The 18634-nt window shown below is 59.6% G+C and overlaps 6 protein-coding genes across 6 annotated transcripts; all 6 read left to right on the forward strand.

Moving 5' to 3' along the window:
* Positions 1-425: 425 nt before the first annotated feature.
* Positions 426-2792, forward strand: LSCM1_04268 (uncharacterized protein; the record flags this gene model as incomplete). The annotated part of the gene is made up of 1 exon (XM_067321780.1): positions 426-2792. One exon carries the CDS (start codon positions 426-428, stop codon positions 2790-2792), a length of 2367 nt encoding a protein of 788 aa, XP_067178011.1.
* Positions 2793-5681: 2889 nt separating this feature from the next.
* Positions 5682-5966, forward strand: LSCM1_04269 (uncharacterized protein; the record flags this gene model as incomplete). The annotated part of the gene is made up of 1 exon (XM_067321781.1): positions 5682-5966. One exon carries the CDS (start codon positions 5682-5684, stop codon positions 5964-5966), a length of 285 nt encoding a protein of 94 aa, XP_067178012.1.
* Positions 5967-7679: 1713 nt separating this feature from the next.
* Positions 7680-7937, forward strand: LSCM1_04270 (uncharacterized protein; the record flags this gene model as incomplete). Its single annotated transcript, XM_067321782.1, has 1 exon — positions 7680-7937. One exon carries the CDS (start codon positions 7680-7682, stop codon positions 7935-7937), a length of 258 nt encoding a protein of 85 aa, XP_067178013.1.
* Positions 7938-9200: 1263 nt separating this feature from the next.
* Positions 9201-10751, forward strand: LSCM1_04271 (uncharacterized protein; the record flags this gene model as incomplete). Its single annotated transcript, XM_067321783.1, has 1 exon — positions 9201-10751. One exon carries the CDS (start codon positions 9201-9203, stop codon positions 10749-10751), a length of 1551 nt encoding a protein of 516 aa, XP_067178014.1.
* Positions 10752-14616: 3865 nt separating this feature from the next.
* LSCM1_04272 (uncharacterized protein) lies at positions 14617-15918 on the forward strand (the record flags this gene model as incomplete). Its single annotated transcript, XM_067321784.1, has 1 exon — positions 14617-15918. The coding sequence occupies one exon, from the start codon at positions 14617-14619 to the stop codon at positions 15916-15918; it is 1302 nt and encodes a 433-aa protein (XP_067178015.1).
* Positions 15919-16938: 1020 nt separating this feature from the next.
* On the forward strand, positions 16939-17394 carry LSCM1_04273 (uncharacterized protein; the record flags this gene model as incomplete). Its single annotated transcript, XM_067321785.1, has 1 exon — positions 16939-17394. One exon carries the CDS (start codon positions 16939-16941, stop codon positions 17392-17394), a length of 456 nt encoding a protein of 151 aa, XP_067178016.1.
* Positions 17395-18634: the final 1240 nt, after the last annotated feature.

Genomic DNA, 18634 nt, shown 5'->3' on the forward strand with positions numbered 1-18634 from the left:
GCAGGTGTGCAGCGGCTGTCTGTGCATTCACATATCCGCTGACGTGCTCGCGGTGCGGGGGACGTGGGTACGGTGGGAAAGAGAGGCATCTGTGTTGAGGATGGCTCTCATTGGAGCCGTGGATGGTTCGGCTACGGCCTGTCTCTCTCTCTCTTGCTATGTGCACGCGGACTCTTAAGCACACTTTCCCTTCATGTGTCTGCACTTTATGTCCTCGCGACGACTCCCACGACGAATAATCTTCTCCTCTCTCTGCTGTATTGCTCACTGTGTATATAGAGGGCGGACATCACTCTTGGCTCGCCGTCCCGTCACCGGGTGACTGTCAGCGGTGCGCGGGTGTTTGGCGTCTGTAACGGCATGAACTGGGCCGTGTCGCTTTTATTTTCGCGTTCTTTGCTCTCCTGGTGTACTCGTAGTGCCCCATGCCGGGTCCCATCTCTGTGGAGTTGGTCTCTAAGGCGTTGCGTCGCCGTGCTCAGTTGCTGCGGTGGCGACGTGAGTCGCAGATGCTGCGGGGCTCCGGCGTAGCGACAACGGCGGCATCCACAGGAATAACACACGGGGGCCTCGCGGCTGCCCAGGAGCCTCACACTACGCCGGCGTCGTCGTGGGCGACACGGTCCAGCTGTTCGTCGGCACTGGCATCCTCTCCTGGAGGCCGTGAGGGGCATGTTGGCCAAACTCTTCAGCATGCGTATTATGTGCGGGATACCGTGCGGTCGTCTTCACCGCTTCAGCGGCGCCTCGTTGAATGTTTGCGTCGCTCCACCCAAAAGTCGGAGGCAGCGGAGGCCTTTCTTCTTTTCGCTCGCACGCGTGCGGAGGCGCTAACGCCCGCTACCGTTGGCGAATTCACCAGCGCGATGCTGCGTCACAACGTCACTGCACAGATGGGTGTGGAGGCGTACGAGGCGGCGCTCGCGGACGCTGTGGGAGCCGCCAAGGAGAGCCCCTGGGGTCACATCGAACCAGCAGAGGCTCGGGCATTCGCCCTCTACCAGGCAAGCCGTCTTGAGCGATACACAGTGAAGGGCACTTCTTTCCAGGCGCAGCTCGGCTTGACGCTAGAGGGTGCAGACAATTCAATTGTGGCTCTCACTGAGCATCAGCTGCGCGAAAGCGCCGCTTCGTGCAGTACCCTGCCTGTGTCATGCGACGCCCTCGCCGAGCTTCTTCACCTCGACGTTTCGTGGACCACCGCCTTACATGTCTACAATTACGCCAAGGAATTGATACGCGTCGACCCGCCTGCGGACATGACAGCACGCTTGATGGGCCTCATGACAGGGTACAAGACGAACGCCCTCGGCTCACGCCCATGGGAGATGGCGCTGAGGTTGTACGACAGGCTGCTAGAGAGCGGCTACGATGTACCTTTGGATGCTCACACCTCTGCGTTGGACGCCGTGTGGCGGAGTGGGGAGAGCTTTGTGAAGCCGCATCATATCTTATCCCCAGCGGATCGCGAGTGCATGTGGAATACTCTGGTGCGTATCCGTGAGCGCGTGTCAGACTCGCAGGTGACGGGTGATGCTGGGTGTCGCTTCACCGAGGCGCTCATCAAAGCAGCTGCGGCAGCAGGGCGGTGGGAGGTGGCAGTTCAAATTCTTAGCGATATGGATGTCACCTTGGGTGCTGCTTCGCATCGTTTGTTGGTGCCCACGGCAGAGTCTTTTCTCTTCACGATGGCATCGTGCAATGCCGCGCACAACGCCGCCCATGCCAGCGCGCTGTATGAGACGTTTAGCGCGTGGTACACACTGCGTAGCGCTCACCCTGAAGCCCTGCTAGCTTACTTGCATTCGCTTAGGCATGTGGAGCAGCTGTCGGCCCACATTGGCTCGCAAGTGGAGGCGCTTGTCATGGATGGCAAAGGACTGGATCGGCCCTGCTGCGTCGTGTGCTTGCAGCTTCTGTCATGCCAGCGCGTGCACACCAGTCAAGTGGCGAAGTGGAGAGTCGCACAGCATCTACTGCGGATGTACGACAGCAGCCCCTGGCCGCAGCAGTCGCAGGTAAGGAAGGCCGAGTTGCAGACAGTGTTTCGCTGTTGCCACCTCATTGCTGCAGCGGCGGCTGGCGACACGCGAAGGTCCCCTGTCTCGGCAGAGCCCTGCCTGCTGATGACCGAGTTGCGCGCAGATCTCATCTCCGTCTTTGGGCGGGACTCGCCCGAGTGCCGCTGGCTGGACGACGCCGAAGTTTATTCGCTTCTCACGACACACAGCTGGCAAAGCGCCATCCAGATTTACCACCGGCAAGTGACACAGCGCCCGTTGGCTCGCGTGGCGGACCTTCCCATTCCGCTGCGCCAGGTGCGCCACATGTTCGCGCAGGCGTTGCTGCGCTGCTGTCGAGCCGCCACTGACGCGGCGGGGGAGCAGGACAGTTTTCTGCTTGATGAGGAGGGGGAGGCGCAAGAGCGGGCGAAGGCGGCCGACTTCCTCACATTTGCTGTGCGCACCGTTCGAGAGGCGTACGCGGGCACGTGCGATAGCGCATCTCGCGGCATTGTCGCGGAGCTCTTGCTCTACCAAGCTTTGCGCGCGCCACGTGCACGCGAGCGGCAGCAGCTGGCGCTGGATGCGATGCGAGAGTTGTCATGTGGGTTGGCCAGTGCCGTGACCCCGCGACGCATCGACCTTGTCGCGCAGTCTCTCTCCCTCAGCGAGGAGCATCTGCAGGGAGTCCTAGTGGACGGCAGCGCACAGCTGCGTGGAAAGGCGTTAGAGCGAGATGAGCAGCGACACATACGTGCGAACGGCTGTCTCGACAGGACGTTCACGTGAAAGTGTGGTGTGGGAGCGGCCCACTCACCGCATGTGCGTGCGTACGGGTGTATGCTCGGCAGCTCACGAGCAGAAACTTGTGCGAAGGATGCTCTGCCGCAGGCGTCCTCTAACGGAGCTGTTGTCGCGCGTTGAGGAGACGGAGAGGGCGCCCTGGTGGGCAGGTGGGTGGGTAGAGGCGCACGCTTTCCTCCTCCTCCCCTGCCTCATCTGCCGGTATCCCCCCCTCGCTTTGCCTCTGTCTCTGTCTGCCTTCTCTGCTCGACAGCTTCCCTTTTCTATAAGCGACCATCATAAGCAGCGCGCGTGAGGGCAGCGGGGGCGGCAGAGGACGACGGCTGCTGCGCGCATCGCTCAAGTGCTCTCCTTCGCACCTGCCCGCCACTGCTGACGTCTCTTCTCGGGTATGCTGCCCCTTTGAACTTCCGCGAGGAGCTCAGGACGGGGAGGACACACGCCGCAGTGCCGCTGTCGGGGGAGTGAAGCACAGGACGACCAGCGTGGCCTGCCGACGCAGAGGGGAAGCGAGAAAGGCGGGTGCTGTGCTGCAGACTCAGATGCAGGTGCGGAGACACCTGCGCTGTAGAAACGAAGGCCGTTTCCGATTTTGCTGCCCCACAGTTTTCTCCCAGGCAGTGGTTCGGTGTTACGCGCTGCGCTTCACATTGATTTTGGTGTGCCCACCAACGCCTGTGTGCACGCGAAGCTCTGCATTCGCTGCAGAGATCACAGTATGAAGAGGATTTTCCCCAGAGAATCGCGTTGCCTCTCACGTCCTCACTCTCAGTGGCTTGGCAGCACAACATCAACACGTGTACGTCTGCGTCTGTGCTTGTGTATAAGTACGCGCATCCACGTCTCTCATCTGCTCTCGGGGTATTTCTGCGCTGCCGTTGCCTACCCCGCCTTTTCCTTCCTCCCACTTTTCTAATTCACACATTGCAGAGGCGAGCACGTGCCACCGCCTTTCATTGCTGCAGCCCTTGCATCTGTTGACTCCCAGGTGCCTGGTGCTCACCGCAGCACACAGCTTTGACTTCACCCACTTCCGCATGTCTTGGCGTTGATTCCGCTACTCTGATCGCTGTCGCCTCCCGATTCCTCTTGCCGTGGCAGGTCAGTGAGCGTCTTTTCGGGATGGCCACAGACCCTTAGACGTCAGCGGATTCTCAGCGAAAGCCGTAAGCCATGATGTGCGTGGCCATTAGAGGCACATGCGTCAAGTGGTGGATGTCTTCTGACATCCTTGATCGGCCGAAGAAGCCCTAGCCGCTGATTCTGCGCATCTCCGTCGATCTCTTCAGAGCGGCTGAAGTGGTGCTCGCAGCGACGGCATGCGGTGCTGCGGGGCTGCGCGTTTGAGTATGCGCAAAGGGCTCTCTGTGTGAGCGCATTTCTCAGCGGAATCGCTGGGATCTCGCCGGCGCAGAGGGCGCGGCAGCGGCGCACCCTCTGCGTAGGCGGGGTGCTGGGAAGGCCTTGCGACTTGGAAAGCGCGCCTGATACTCACCCACCTGATCATGCCGTCTCACGCAGCTGAGCGTCTGGCGTTTACGTGGTGATGACGGCTCGTGGTATGCCGGTTGAAATAGAGCTGCGCGACTCCATCGCCGCCACCTAAACGCGCTTCCTAGCACTTTCGCGGCCGCCTACTGAGAAAGAGTGCGAAACCCATGCAAAAGCCTGCGCCACTGTTGTTCTGCACACAAGTCGAAGCAAAGCTGTAAGAGGGTCTTGCACAGCTGAGCACGGCGGCTGCACGAGTCAAAGCGCCTCCGGTAAGTCTGGCGGGTGCAAGACAAGGTGACGCGAGCAGTGGCACGATTGCGTGCCCACCGTTGGGCAAGCAACGCCTACAGCGACCCCATTGCGGCGCTCCCTTTGTTTTTTTTTGGACTCGGACCTCGCAGATGACCTCTGAGGACACTGGTGACAGGGTAAATATTCTTGCAAGCGCCAGAGGATGGGCCCCGCCCCCTTTTTCTCGCGTCATCTGCTTGGAGATGGTGCGGGCAGTGGCTCGTTCGGCGGTTTGCGTGCATCAGCGCCCTCCCTCCCCCCTCCCTCTCTCTCACTGTGGGCATCACTGAATCATTTTTCCAGTGTCGCGATGCAACGGCTTGAGGGTCTTCTGCGGCGCCACGGGTCTGTGCCCGTGTGTTTTGTGCAGCCTCTCTGGTGGCGGAATACGTTGCGTTCTTCTCTTTCTATCTTTGCGCTCTCGTGCGTACCCCGCAAATGGCCCCGCTTCGAGTATGGTGTTACCTGCGACCACGTCCCGCTGAGGGTGGATCGCGGGGGGTGGGGGAGAGAGAGGCGACAGCATGTGCCATTTTCTGTGTGCATGCGTGCATCTTTTCCTCCTCTCCACTTTTTATATTCACCAGCTTCTGTCTCTCTCTCTCCTCCCTATATCACCCTCGGCCGACGCCTGCTAATGCCACATCTCATACTTTGGTGCAGTGCACCCTCACTTCAACACCACCTCGGCCTCTCCAGTCTGCTGCAAGTGCCTTCCCAACGCGCATCGCCCAAGCTGAGTAACGTTTCGTCTCCTCTGCATCTCTTCCCTCGAGACGGCCTCTGTTTTTTTTTCCTGCGCTTCGCAAAAAAAAAACGGCGGCGGCGGTCAACAGCACCTTTGCTTCCCCTTTCTGAAGGTTTTTTGTCTCGCTCTCGTCACTTCGTCTAGCGTGTCTCCCTCCTCTTTCTCCTCTCCGATAGCGCGCCTACACAGCATCGCACACACCAAACTTACCCATCAACTTCCACAACGAACGAGAACCGCCCGACAGGGACCGCATTCTCGGCCCGCTTCCCCCGTTACTTCCAGACGAACGACGACGCGCATTGTCGCGGTGCATCGCCTCCTTCGCTCTGCCAGCGAAAATGGTCACCACAGTCAAGGTAGAGATCCCGCGTGAGAGCATCATGAAGCCAGAGTACATGAATGATGCCTACCTGCTCAACCAATTCGACGGCGTCAATGACAACCCACCGGAGGATGGCCTGCCTCTGCGCAAGTGGATCCTCCGCCAGGTTCACGAAGCTCTCACAAAGAATCCAAGCAAGTCGGTGGTGGTTGTAAAGCTCAAGTCGGACAAGAGCTCCCGCACCGAGTTTGCCGTTGTCATCATTGGCGAGTACGTCCCTGACTACCTCCAGCAGAAGTGAAGGATGGAACCGGTTGTCGCACAGCCGAAAAGGAAATCGCACCGAGTGCGAAGGGAAGGCTGTGGCTGAAAACTGCGAGGGTAGCTGTGTCTGCGCGGCGAACACCTGGAGCGCGCTCGCAGGTCTCCACAGAGCTGCTCACGTAGGGTTCATCGATCCGAGCTTCGGGAGATCCACAAAGTGTCATGGTGGGCCTCGTCGTTAGGCGATGGTGCCAACGACGACTCGCCTTCGTATTGGGGTGTGCGCTGGCAGCAAAACAGTGCGAGTACGCCTTCGAACCGCGGACAGGGGGGCTCGGGTGGTGGTGGCGGCGGCGTGGGAGCGCTCACAGCGGTGAGAAAAGGGGGAATGGGGCAGTAGGGATGGAAGGAGGGGGCGGCCTCCTGTCGTACCGGAGCCCTTCTCTGCTTCGAAGATGCGCGCGTTTTGTGTGCTCCGACAAGCGCACGGCTTGGCTACAAACGCGCGCAGTGGGCGTCTGCCGTCGATGTGGCAGAAGTGTATTTTTTTCGTCCTGCCGCCTCGATTTGCGCCATCCTTTCTCTTCCTTACGCGCACGATGTATATGTGAGCAGAGCGAGGGTTGCAGTGAGAGAGCTTCACACACACACACACCCGCACGCCCCCTGCGTCCCCCTTCCCCTCGCGCGCTCTGCCACTGCGCACAGATCTCCGCTCACCCTCTTCTTTTGCGGCAGCTCTGCTGTTTGCGTGTCCGCTTTCTCCGCCGCTGCGGCCTACACATATTTCAATGTTTGTTTTCATGTCTATCTCTGAAGATGTGCGCGCCCAGGGAAAGGGGCATGCGCCAAAGCTCGCACGCCCAAGCAGACGTGCGCGAGCTTCTGCGAACGTGACGATGGGCGTGCAGGCGGTGCGCGTGCAACCTCCTGAGTGATCAATGAATGGAACCTGCACTTTTTTCTCTGCCTCTCGTTGCTTTCGCCTCGCAGAGAGAGAAAGCTCTATTTCCGTTTGCGTGCTCCTCTATGCGCTCCGCTGTGTGCGCTTGCACGCTTGTACAGGTGCTTGGTCAGTTGGCTGACGTCTCGTGACGTTTCGGGTACCGGCGCTTTCGGGGACACGCGATACGCCTGTCTATTTTCTTTCATACGATTTCATCTTCAGTGTGTGCGTTGTCGCGCTCATTCTCTGTCTCTCCGTGCTCTCGCGGGCAAGTCCAAGTGCAGGCGAGAGAGCAACATGAAGAGAAGTGTTTTGAGTGCGCTGAGCTCGCCCATGAAACGCGAAGACACCTCCACACACACACACACACACACACACATGTATACATACACAATGAGGGCATGCGCTCGCTTCAAAGGCCCACTTCCGCTCAGCATACGGAGGAGGAAATCTTATGAAGAGCGCGCATTCGCTATGCCATCCGCCGGTGTAAGGACGCCGCGAGCGGGACGGCTAACCGTTGAACGCGCACTCGTTTTTTTTTCGGTGTGCTGTCACCGTCCCTCGGTGGATATTCTATATCACAGCACCTTCCTCGCACAGCCTCCTTTCTCTCTCTCTCTCTCCTCTGCCGCCTCAAACAATGCTCGTGTGTCTTGACGCATGTGCAACCTTCTCATGGCCCTCACCGCGCCGTCACGTGCAGCCAGCAACACCTGCGTGTGTCAGCCTGCTAGCGCTCTTCTCTACTCCCAAGGTCCATTTTGGAAGGTAGATACTCCTTGTAGGGCGCTTCGCCTCACAATGCCTCTTCGCCCATCGACTCTCGCTTACGAAGGAGAGCCGCACTGGGTGATGTGCTTGCGCGAGTACGTCATACCAGGTGCTGTGTTCACTGTTATGCTCTACTACCTTAGTGTGCATGTCCTAATGCCGATGCGCCGCCTTATTCGGTGCAACCATCGCCCTTCTGGGGTCTTGGCAGGTGCCGAAGACGGTGGTGAGGCGGCAAGCAGCGACAGTGTTGTGGCAGTGACTAACCTGAAGAGGAAGTGCGATTAGCATTCGATGGACCCCGCGTGTAAGCCTCTACCACTCTTCCCCACCAGGCTGGAGTCGTCCGTATGGGGGGTGGGTGGGTGGGGGACGATACCAGAGGAGCGCCACCAGCTCGAATGCGGAATGCTGTCCTTGATTCTCGTGAGGCGCGCGTGCCTGCGCATCCCCTATGGGGCACTGAGGCGCTTCCCTTTGGCTTTTTGTATTGACTGTGCTCTCTCATACCCCCCTCCAACACACACCGGAGATCTCTTCTTCCGCGCCCTCTATCGAGGCGGTGCTCCAGAGCTGCGCCGACACTGTCACATCGGCTCATCTGGCGTGCAGACACCGCGTAGAATGGCACATTCGAGAGCCGACAACGCTCACAAGAGCGGGTGGGCCGCAAGAGACGGGCCATGCCACGATGCGCCGAAACGTCTGCGCATGACTGTGCACATGAAGGTTCTTGGGCATCTGCATCACACATGTGGACACTCTCTGACCCTAACCCCCCACCCTTTCCTTGGCTGCTCTGCATTCCACTTCTCCTCGACGACATTGCTCTGTAGTCCTCCTCGTCCTCCGCCATTTACCAGAGCTCTACAGCGTATGGAAGCAACGAATGAGGCGCGCTCTGCCAGCCGCTCTTCTTGGGCTGTCTGCGTGTGCTACTCTCTCATGGTGCTACAGGTGCCTTTCACTCGAGTGCACGCGGGCGCATCCCTCGGCATGCGAGATAGGGTAGATGGACGGTGAGGCTCATCCCCTCCCCCAAACACACACTTGTGGCTTTGTCGGTTGCCGAAGCTCGCATAGCAGCCTTCGCCGCTGCGCTATCCGCTCTTTCCCCCCTCTGACCGTGCGTGCATGGAGTTGCAGGTGCCTCTGTCTCTGTGCGTTCGTGTTGGTGCCAGCGCGCGCCCTCGCCTCCCCTCGCCCCGCGTATGGCGAACTCCTCCACATCTCCTCTTCACTTTTCTTCTCTGTCTCGCATATAATTTCTTCTTGGAGAGCTCTTTCGACGCCGACTCATTCGCCTTCGCCACCCGATCGCCCTCTCGCTGGGAGGCGTCATCAAAACCAATCGCCTCTGCCGCTCAGCTGTGCCGCTGTGCACGCATGCGCACCACACCTCTTCCTTCCCATACACCCGGAGACTTCCTCTCTCCATTGTCTCTCTCTCTCTCGGTGCACCTGCTTGCACACCTTAGCATCTGATCGATGTTGATCACTTCTGCATCACTTCCGCTTTCTCGACAGGAGTAGTGTGAGGCGCCTGCTAAAATGACTGAGGAGCTTGCGAAACCGTTGCGGGTGTGCGTGCTGGCGTGCTCGTACGAGGGCTCTGACAGCGAACTGAGACAATACGAGGGAGACCTGATACAAACGCCGCAGAATTACTTCAGCAGCGATGACAAGAACTACACCTTTCACCTCGAGCTCATCAGGAAGGCGACAGCGTACCGGCAGATACGACAGCTCGTCATGTCCGGTAAGTTCGACGTCTATTACAACCAGTGCGATGGAGCCAAAGACGAGGACCGCGCCGGCGTGGAGGTGGTGGAGGCGCTGGAGGAGTTCAAGGTGCCGTACACTGGGGCCATCGCCAAGTACTACGAGATGTCGAAGGCTGACATGAAGCTGGTGGCGTACTACTACAACATTGCTACTGCCAAGTACGCTGTGTTGGAGGCGGGCGACGACATTGAGCGTGCGTGCCATCATTTGAACTTCCCCTGCATCATCAAGCATATCTCGGGCTACAGCAGTGTCGGGATGGACAAGAGCTGCAAGGTGTACGACATGGCACAGTTGGTGGACCGGGCGAGGCGATTCATGGAGGAGTATCAGTTTGCGCTGGTCGAGGAGTTTGTGAGCGGTGACGAGGCGACCATCCTCGCCTGCGGCGACTCCACCCAGCCGGAGGGCGTGCGTGTGTTCCCGCCGGTGCAAGTCACCTTCCCCGAGGGCGAGGACTTCAAACACTTTCACCTCAAGTGGGCATCATACGAGGGGATGAAGTGGACGCAGGTGTCTGCGGCAGATCCGGCGATGCAGGACATGATCGACATCGCCCGTTCCGCCTTCAAACGTATGATGGGCGGTATCGGTTACGGCCGCATTGACGTCCGCATTGACCGCCAAAACGGGAATAGGGTTGTGTTCCTCGAGATCAACCCGAACTGCGGCATTATGTACCCCTACGGCCAGGAGGGGTCGGCAGATTGGATCTTGCGTCTCAACAAGGGCTTCCAGCAGCGTGAATTTGCCATACTGCAGGTTCGCGAGGCGATTGCCCGGTGCCGGCGTGAGCGTCTCTTGTACGTCCGCCGCTTTGACCCGGTGCGTGGCTATCACCTCCGGGCGATAGAGGACATCAGCGTCGGCACGGTCATCTTCCACGACGAGTGCCGTCCGGTGCGGCTGTGCACAAAGCCGTTCGTGCTTCAGCATTTTTCAAAAGAGGACTACTCCGACTTCCAGCGCAACGCCTGGCCAATCGGGGTTGACGGCCACTTCTACGCGCTGTGGGACCACGATCCGGCTCAGTGGCGCTCGTTCAACCACTCCTGCGCGCCTAACATGGCGTTTGCGCCTATGCGGTCGCTGAACGTCGTAGCGCTGCGCAACATACCAAAGGGTGAGGAGCTGACGATGGACTACCGGCAGTTCATGGACGCCACCATGCCTGAGTTCCAGTGCAACTGCGGCGCGGCGAAGTGTGAGGGGTTCGTGTCACCAGGCTCCCTCGCGAACTCGCCAAAAGCGACGTTAGTGAGCCAGACCACCTTGACACTGCACCATGGCATTTCCACGAAACTGAACCCCATCTAAATAGTCCGCTGCCTGCCACAACCTCTCTCTTTGCCATCACTCTCCTCGGTGCGCATGCGTGTGCTTGTCAGTTTATGCCCATCGCCAGCCTGCGTGTGGTCATAGCCGCATTCTTTTTGTTGCTTCTGTTCCGCTCTTCGCTCACGCTGGTCGCGAACCTGCCGCCTTTCCTTGTCCTCCTCCCGGCAGGCGCGTCATTGGCCGCAATGGACATCTGCTTGTGGCGGCACGTGTCCTTCGTCTTATTTTCGCTGGCGCACAGGCCTGTGCATCAAAGTGCGCGCACGAATGGAGGTTGGGTGTACACGTCTGCTCCAATTCGTTTCTTGGGTGTGGTCATGCTTCCCCCCTTTCACACTTTCTGTCACTCTTTCGTCTGTTCCTGACGGCGCATGCCCATTCACTTAGCGGGAACGTGTGTGGAGCCGCTGCTTTCGCTCGCTCCCCTTCGTCGTCTGCCCATCTCTACACAGCGCATACGCAGGGACAACACTGCCCAGCATCACTGTGTATGTCGTGGCTGTGATGCTTGTGGAGAGAAGGAGGTGGGTGGGATGCATGCCGATGGGCAGGTGCGTCAGTGACTTACTTCTGTTTGGCGCCTGCGCTCTCCCTTCTTCTGCTGGGCTTTGCCTTCAGCCACAGAAATGCGTACACATAGAACGAGGAGGAGAAACGCACCAGGTACTGAGACGCTCACCTGCAGCTGCCGACAAGCACGGGTGCGCAGATGCACACGGCTAAATACCTGCGCGCAGCTCCGGGGAAGGCGTATTTTACCTCCTTTTCTGTCCTTGGTCAGCGTCCTTCTTCTTTCGTGCCTACGCATCTGCGCTCAGCTCGCCTTCCCTTCGACAACACTCTTCCCTCAATTCTTCTGCCACTGCGTAGGGTGCCGGTGTGCTCGAGCAGGTGCACCGCGGAAATGCGTTGGCTGCTGCTTTTCCTGTCAATTTCTTAATTGTTCGTGCATCATAGAAAGACTGCGTTTCGGTTGAGGGTAAGTGTAAGAGGGCTCCTGCACGCGTTCAGCTGCGGCAACGTTTTTCATACTGCTCCCCTTTTCCCTTCGCCTCTTGGCCACCTCCCCCATCGTGCTTGCCTTGGCGTATGCCTGTGTGTGTGCATGTCCCTCCCCCGTAAGCGGCTGGTGACATGAAGACTCTTTCCTTCTCTCATGTGCTTGCCGATGATGAACCCGTGCACGACCGGCCTCCCACACGCTGTCCAGACACCTGCGCGCACCTCTCGAAGGGATGATCTGGCGGTGACGCTCCGTCATGAGGAGAAGCCCACCCACCGGGGTTCCCTTGCTTCCCCGCTCTCCATTCCACTGTATAGCCACCCCCCTCCCAGGGGGCGGTCCTCGATACAGTCGGGAGCGCCGGCCTCGCTGAGACATTTGGACTACGCCACGCCACTGTGGCTGACTGCGCCGTGGGCCTCACGTCATCCCCACACAAGGCTCGCCTACGGGCCGCCGTTTGAACCCGCCCTCTGAGATGAGGAGCACCTGGCCGAGGCGTGCGCCTCTTCTCTGGCATCGAAGCTCACGCTCCTGAGTCAGCCACACCGCGGCCGACTAAGCCTCTCGCCTCCTGCGCACCCAAAAGAGAAATTGCAACCTGGACCTTTTCCGCCGCATGCGCGGAATCGGCTTCCCTCGTGCAGGGGTGAGGGGTCTCTGGGTGGGTTGGCTTGCCAAGCTGACGGCCGCCTGTCGCTCGTCCTGTGTGCCGCCCTGAGGGGCGTGCGGCGATGCGGGAGGGCGACGCGCCCTTGCAGCCACGTGCGGTCGACAGCCGCCCTGCGGCGTCCTGCCGCCACACGGCGTGATGGGGTGCGGCGGGTGGGAGCGACGGGGGACGACGCACGAGACGGGCGGAGGGAGCGGGGCCCGCGGGTGCGCTGACCTGAGCGTGGGCGCCCTCCTGCTGAAGGGCACCCGGCATGCGCCTCGACACCGCCGCGTAGCGACCGGACAGCAGGGGCGGCCGCTTGCGCACCGGAGGCGGCCGCAGCCCGCAGCCCGCAGCCCGCAGCCCGCTTGTGCGAAGGCATGCCGCGCGCCCGTGCCCGTGTGCTGCCGAGCGCGCGGCGGGCATGTGAAGCGGATACGAGGGAAGGGCGGGTGGGTCGGGGGTGGGGGCAGGATGGGCCTGCGAGGCACGTGCACCGATTCCGCGGCAGGAGGGTCTGTCGTGGAGGCCCCTTATTCAGCCGTAGGGCTGCTGCTGCAGGTGTGCAGCGGCTGTCTGTGCATTCACATATCCGCTGACGTGCTCGCGGTGCGGGGGACGTGGGTACGGTGGGAAAGAGAGGCTCTGGTGCTGCCCGGTGAAGGGTTTAAGAGCTTTCCTAGCGTCAGGCTGTGCCTTTCGTATCTTTATAGACGCCAAGGGCGTGGCGAGTTGGCGAGGCGGTGAGAGCAGAGATTCAGGCATAGGGGGAGCTCCGGCGCTCGGGTCTTGTAGTTCTATACGCGGTCGCCTCGGGGGCGTAGGGCTCCACGGCTGCCGAGCAGGTGGTGGAGATGGCGGTGGAGTTTCGAATGTGTTGGACGGCTGCGAAGAAAGTGAGATGCCGATTGGGCGCATGACTGCTTCGAAGTCCTCTTCTTCGTTTTCTCATGGACCTGTTGCCAAATCTTTACGTGTTCGCGAGGTGTCTGTGTAATGATGTCCCTGCACACCCGTCTTCCTTCGCCGTGCTCAGCACATGTTTTTTTATTCAAAGCCTCATAGATACGTGTGGGCGTGTCCGTCGCCTCTTTGGCGAATCGGAGTGCCTCACTGGCTGTGGAACCTCCGTGTAAACCTTACATCGGCGGTACGCTGTCTCTCGTGAAAGGAAGGGTGACAGAACAGCTTTCAATGCCGAGGGTGCATGACCCATCAGGCAGCTCGACAGAAAAGCGGTTGCGTTTTTTTTGTGCGTGCTGGTGGGAGGGCGGGAAGGAGTCGCAGATGAGAGAGAGCAGAGCAGAGCAGACCGGTGGGCCAACTTTCTCTCTGCATGACTGCTGCTCTGCGAGGCGAGCCAGCAGGGCCTTTGTGTCCTTGCAGGTGGTGTGCTACGCCTCGCTCAGCCCAGAACCTCTCGACCTATCGACAGCATGAACTTGTGGGCGTGACAACCAGAGAGGAGGCAGGCGCGCCGGCAAAGACGACTACGATGACGTGCCTCACTCTTCTATGGTGTGGTGTTCATCAGCGGAGGGCCGATTCTTTGCCCGAATAGACGTAAATGCACCCGCATAGACCAACGCTAGAGCGAACGCAGGCGACGAACAGCGATGCCTCCACTGGGGCACACGCGACGTCCCCCCTCATTCGAGCGCAACGCTGCTGATGTCTCTGGAAGAGGCCTTCGCGCCATGCTTCGCAAGAAAGAAGTACGAAGGGAAAAGGGCGATGCGCCTTGACGGCCGCAGAGCCTCCTGAGCTGGCCAGAAGCGGAGCTTCTCCGTATTGCTGTACCCCTCCCTCCCCACCACCATCTGCGTTGCGCGTAACCATACATAAACACGTATACACCTATGTGCGTGTGCGGTACGTTTCTCATCGCGGCCGCCCCGCCCCTCTTCTTCTCTCTCACACAACTGTGGCGGGCCTGCCCACATGCAGGCCAGCACTGCGCTCAGCCCACACCACCGGCGCATGTTCGACAGACATCAGAGGAGTTTTTGTCAAAACTGTTCTTCTCTTCTGCCGTTCGCTTTCACACGTCTCCATCTGCCCTCATCTCTCCTTCGTCTCCGCTGGCGACGTGTGGGCCGTACGGGTGTACTCACGCTGTAGCGCCTCTGCTGTAATAGGGAAACAGACGTCAGCGCCACCAGCGCCACCAGCGGCAGTGGGCGCATATGGCCGTTCCTGTGACGAATCCGCCGAAGATCATCGGCCGTGAGCTTCACCTTGACCGTCTCATCGGCAGCGGCGGTTTCGGTGAAGTGTATTTGGCCGTTCGTATCAAGCTGGCGACCAACCCGAAGCACAACTTCACGTTCCCTGCGGAATGCGTCGTCAAGGTGATGCGCCGTGGGCTGTGCACGGAAGAAGATGTGGCAGCCATGAGCCGAGAGGTGGCGACGCTGAGCTCGATGGACCATCCGTACATTGTTCCCTACATCGGCGCCTGGGTGGAGGCAGCCCGTGGAAAGTTCTTTGGATGCTACTGTCTCGCCATGAGGTACTGCGAAGGTGGAGACCTGCACGAGTTTATTGCGCGGTGCATCAGAGATCACCGCCTGCCACCCGTTGACATCGCCGTGCGCATCATGGCGCAAGTCTTCTCGGCCCTCAACTACAGCCACTCGCGCCGCCTTATCCACCGCGACATCAAGCCGGGTAATGTGTTTCTGACGCTGCACAAGAGCGGACTTCCGGACAAGGCGATGGTGGGCGACTACGGGTTGGTGCGCTCACTGGAGGTGACGCGGCAGCTGGTCAAGACGCGCGTGGGGACGCCGACATACATCTCACCCGAGATCGCCGCCGGCGAAGCGTACACCACGAAGACAGACATTTTCTCAGCCGGCACGATGTTTTACGAGCTGCTCTCGCTGCATCGCCCGTTCTGGAAGCGGATGATGACAGATCAGCAACTCTTTCGCGAGGTTCTGCATCGAGATCCAATGCCGCAGTTTCGCGCGTACACGAGCGGCGTCTACGGCACTGCACTGGCTGACGTGATCGAGGCGTGCCTTGCGAAGCACGAGAACAACAGAGCGACGGCCTACGATGTACTTGTGCGCCTCACCTCGCCCATTACGGATTATGTGCTGAAATACGCCATTCCAGTGTACCCGGAGAGGGATGCGCTCACTACACCATCTCCGCCGCGCCCGCCTGCCACCTCGTTGGCGTCGGACTGTAAAGCAGCCGCTGCAGAGGCGGATGACGCAGACGCCACGGCGCGACAACGGCTAGAGCGTCTGTTTCTCGTCCGCAACGGCACCACAGTGGGTGCCAGGCTCACGCGTTTACTGTCGCACAATACGGAGCTCCTTTTTCAAGTACGCGTTCTCGTCGCCTGCCGCCACGACGATACCGACCATCTCGAGAACGGCTTGGCAGAGCTTCTTTGGGCGTTCCCTGACGCAGAGGTACCTTTTCAGGAGGTTATCGACTTGGTCATGAGTGACCACCACAAACTGGCGGAGTGAGAGTGTGTGGTGGGCCTCAGCTCTGTCGGGTGTGAACCTCACCTTTTCCGCGGGTGTGGGGCTAAGGGACGCCTTTGCCTCAGTGCACGCCCCTTTTGCGCATTGCACAGAGGTGGGCGGGTGTCCAAACCTCAAATCCAGTCGACCTGTCGGTGTAGATGGCTCTCGTTCTCTGCCGCTCGCCGCTCGCCAACGCCCGCGTTTGTCTCCTTTTTGTTGCTAATTGTTGTGCTCTCACCCGTCTGTACGCTCTTCCTCTCTCCCTTTGTACTGCCGCCCCCCTCCCCCCTCTCCCTCTCCTCGATTCCGGCCTGCTCCTTCGTGTGCTTCCCCTGCCGCCGTGTCTCTGTTGCCCGCGTATGCCGGTGTGCTGCATCTTTAGCATGCCCTTCTGTGCGCGTACCCGCATGGGCGTCGACAAGTGAATGGGGGCAGTCGAACATATTGAAAGGATAGCGACGCGCTTTTATTTCTTCCCTTATCTGCTCCCACTTTTGTTTCACCATCCGCCTGCTGCTCGGCTCCTCTGCGCTTTCTGCCCCCTCCCCCTCTTCCATTTCCTCTTCTCTATGGCCCCAGTCGGCTAAGTGCCGCGCGCACAGATACGCACGTACATATGTCTATCGGTCTCTGTATTCGAAATACCGAGCTATACGGCAGTCGCTTCCCAACTTGAAACGGGTGATGTATAGTCGCGGGAGGGGGGGTGATGTGGCTGGGGGAGCACAGCCGTCCACTGCCGTAGGCAACGCCAAGACCTTCACAAATCCGCACGCTCGCACGACAGTCGGCAGCGAAGCATCGCTTCCAACTGCGCAACATGGGCAACATGCAGGAGGAAATGCCTCATTGCCCCCTCTTTCTGTGTCTATTTCGCTTGCCTTGGGGCTACTTCAACCACTCCTCCTCTCTTCCTGCTTCTCTATCTCGCGCGCACACCTTCTCGACCGCATGCACCATCGGGCCGCAAAGTCGCCCGCACGTGTGTACTGCGCCTCTATTGCTGCCATATCACTTACCATGTCTTCCATTGCTGCTAAACAGGTGCATCGCCAGCAGCTATTGCAGCCACGCCTGGCGCTCCCGGCCGGTCGTACCGTCTCCCTTGAAGAGGGCCGCCGACTCGCAAAGCTCGTCAACGAGGAGGAAGATCGGCTGCAATCGGAGGCGACGGTTCTGCTGGAGCGTGAGGAGGCGAGCCCTGTTGTGCTAGAAGAGAGCATCTCGAAGCGCATCTTACTGCTCCGCCAGAAGCAGAATAGCAAAGCAAACCTGAAGGCGGCAGTCGCGTACGCCAATCGGCTGCATCGCAAATATGCTATCCAGGCAGCGGATGCAACCAAGATGCGTGAGGTAGCGTCGCGCATACTGCGCCCTTCCTCCAACGTTGGCAGCGCCGGCCTGAAGCAGCGGCGTCAACGGGCAGAGGAGGTTAAGAAGCAGCGGCAGCCAAGGCGGGGAGGGAAGAGGCATTAGCGCCGTTCTCTCTCTTCCTAACCCTGCAGCGTGTAGCTCATGCATTCCGTTGCCTCTTCCAGTGGGACTGTCGTGGCTATTTTCGTCATGTGTGCATCCGCATACAGTCGTGGCACGTGTTTCCCCCTCGTCTCAATTCGTGCAGCTCCACCTCACCCAACGGTGCGCACTCACCATCGAGCCGACTCCTGGCAGGGGATGGTAGATTTCCTCTCCCTCTGTCTCTCACTGCCTGTGCGGGTGATGCGACGAGGGCACAGTTTTTGCAGGTACGGGCGTTGCTAAGGAACAAAATAAGAACATTGTCAGCGGCAGCGCTCGCGCATAGCGCAGGCGAGCACAGGGCCCGCATCGCGATGCCCTTTAGGCTGAAAAACAGGAGGCACATCACCTCGGCCGGGTGCCGCATGCGTCGCATATTGTGAATGAAGAAGTCGCTGGGAAGTTGGACGGGCCGGGCGAGGGCGGGGCGGCGCCGCGCAGGTCATGACATCGAGTCGGACTCCAAGTTCCCCCATTGTCCCCTTTCCGACTTCACCAGGGGTCACTGCTACCGTCCTTGTTCTACTTCAACGCTCACTGCGCCGGACTCACCGTCGCGCGCGTGCACAGCCGGCGTCTCGGCGGCGCGCTGACTTTCCTGTACTGAGAGCTTGTGCAGCCCCCCCCCTCCGTCCAGTGACGAGCTCTCCCACTCACCTCTCATCTTTTTGCTCGCCTACTCCCTCATCGACGCCCCAACCTTCTCCTCCCTTTTCGACTCCTCCAATAACACACACATGCGCACGAGCGCGTACTGCCCTTCTCTACACCTGAGCCGGCTTGACATCCGCCCACGCACCTGTTATGGACTGCAGTGTCATCATTGCTAGCCTCTTTACTTGAACCTCCTCTCTTCCAGTGTCCAACGTCCATCGCCATCGCACGTGATTTGAGCAGCTAAGCATTCTGACAACTTTACTGGCGCGCGGCTCCGCTCTCGTCTCTTTCTATCTCTCCCTCTCTCGTTGTTCGCCTCCTCATACCTAGTGGTTGCCTGGGCGCTGTATAGCCACTACCAGTTCCGCTGCTCTGACTCGGTGCATGCAAATTACATTCATTACCTCCTCCCCCTCCGTTTTCTTTCGCGTGCTTATTTGTGGGCCCTCTTCTCGCCGCCGAGAGCGGGAGACGCGTACTGCTCCTTTCGTTTTCTGAGAAGTCGCGCCTTCGCCCGACGCGCAGTCCCACGCCCCCATTC

The sequence above is a fragment of the Leishmania martiniquensis genome, chromosome 26 (genome assembly GCF_017916325.1).
Source record: "Leishmania martiniquensis isolate LSCM1 chromosome 26, whole genome shotgun sequence".
NCBI lineage: Eukaryota > Euglenozoa > Kinetoplastea > Trypanosomatida > Trypanosomatidae > Leishmania > Leishmania martiniquensis.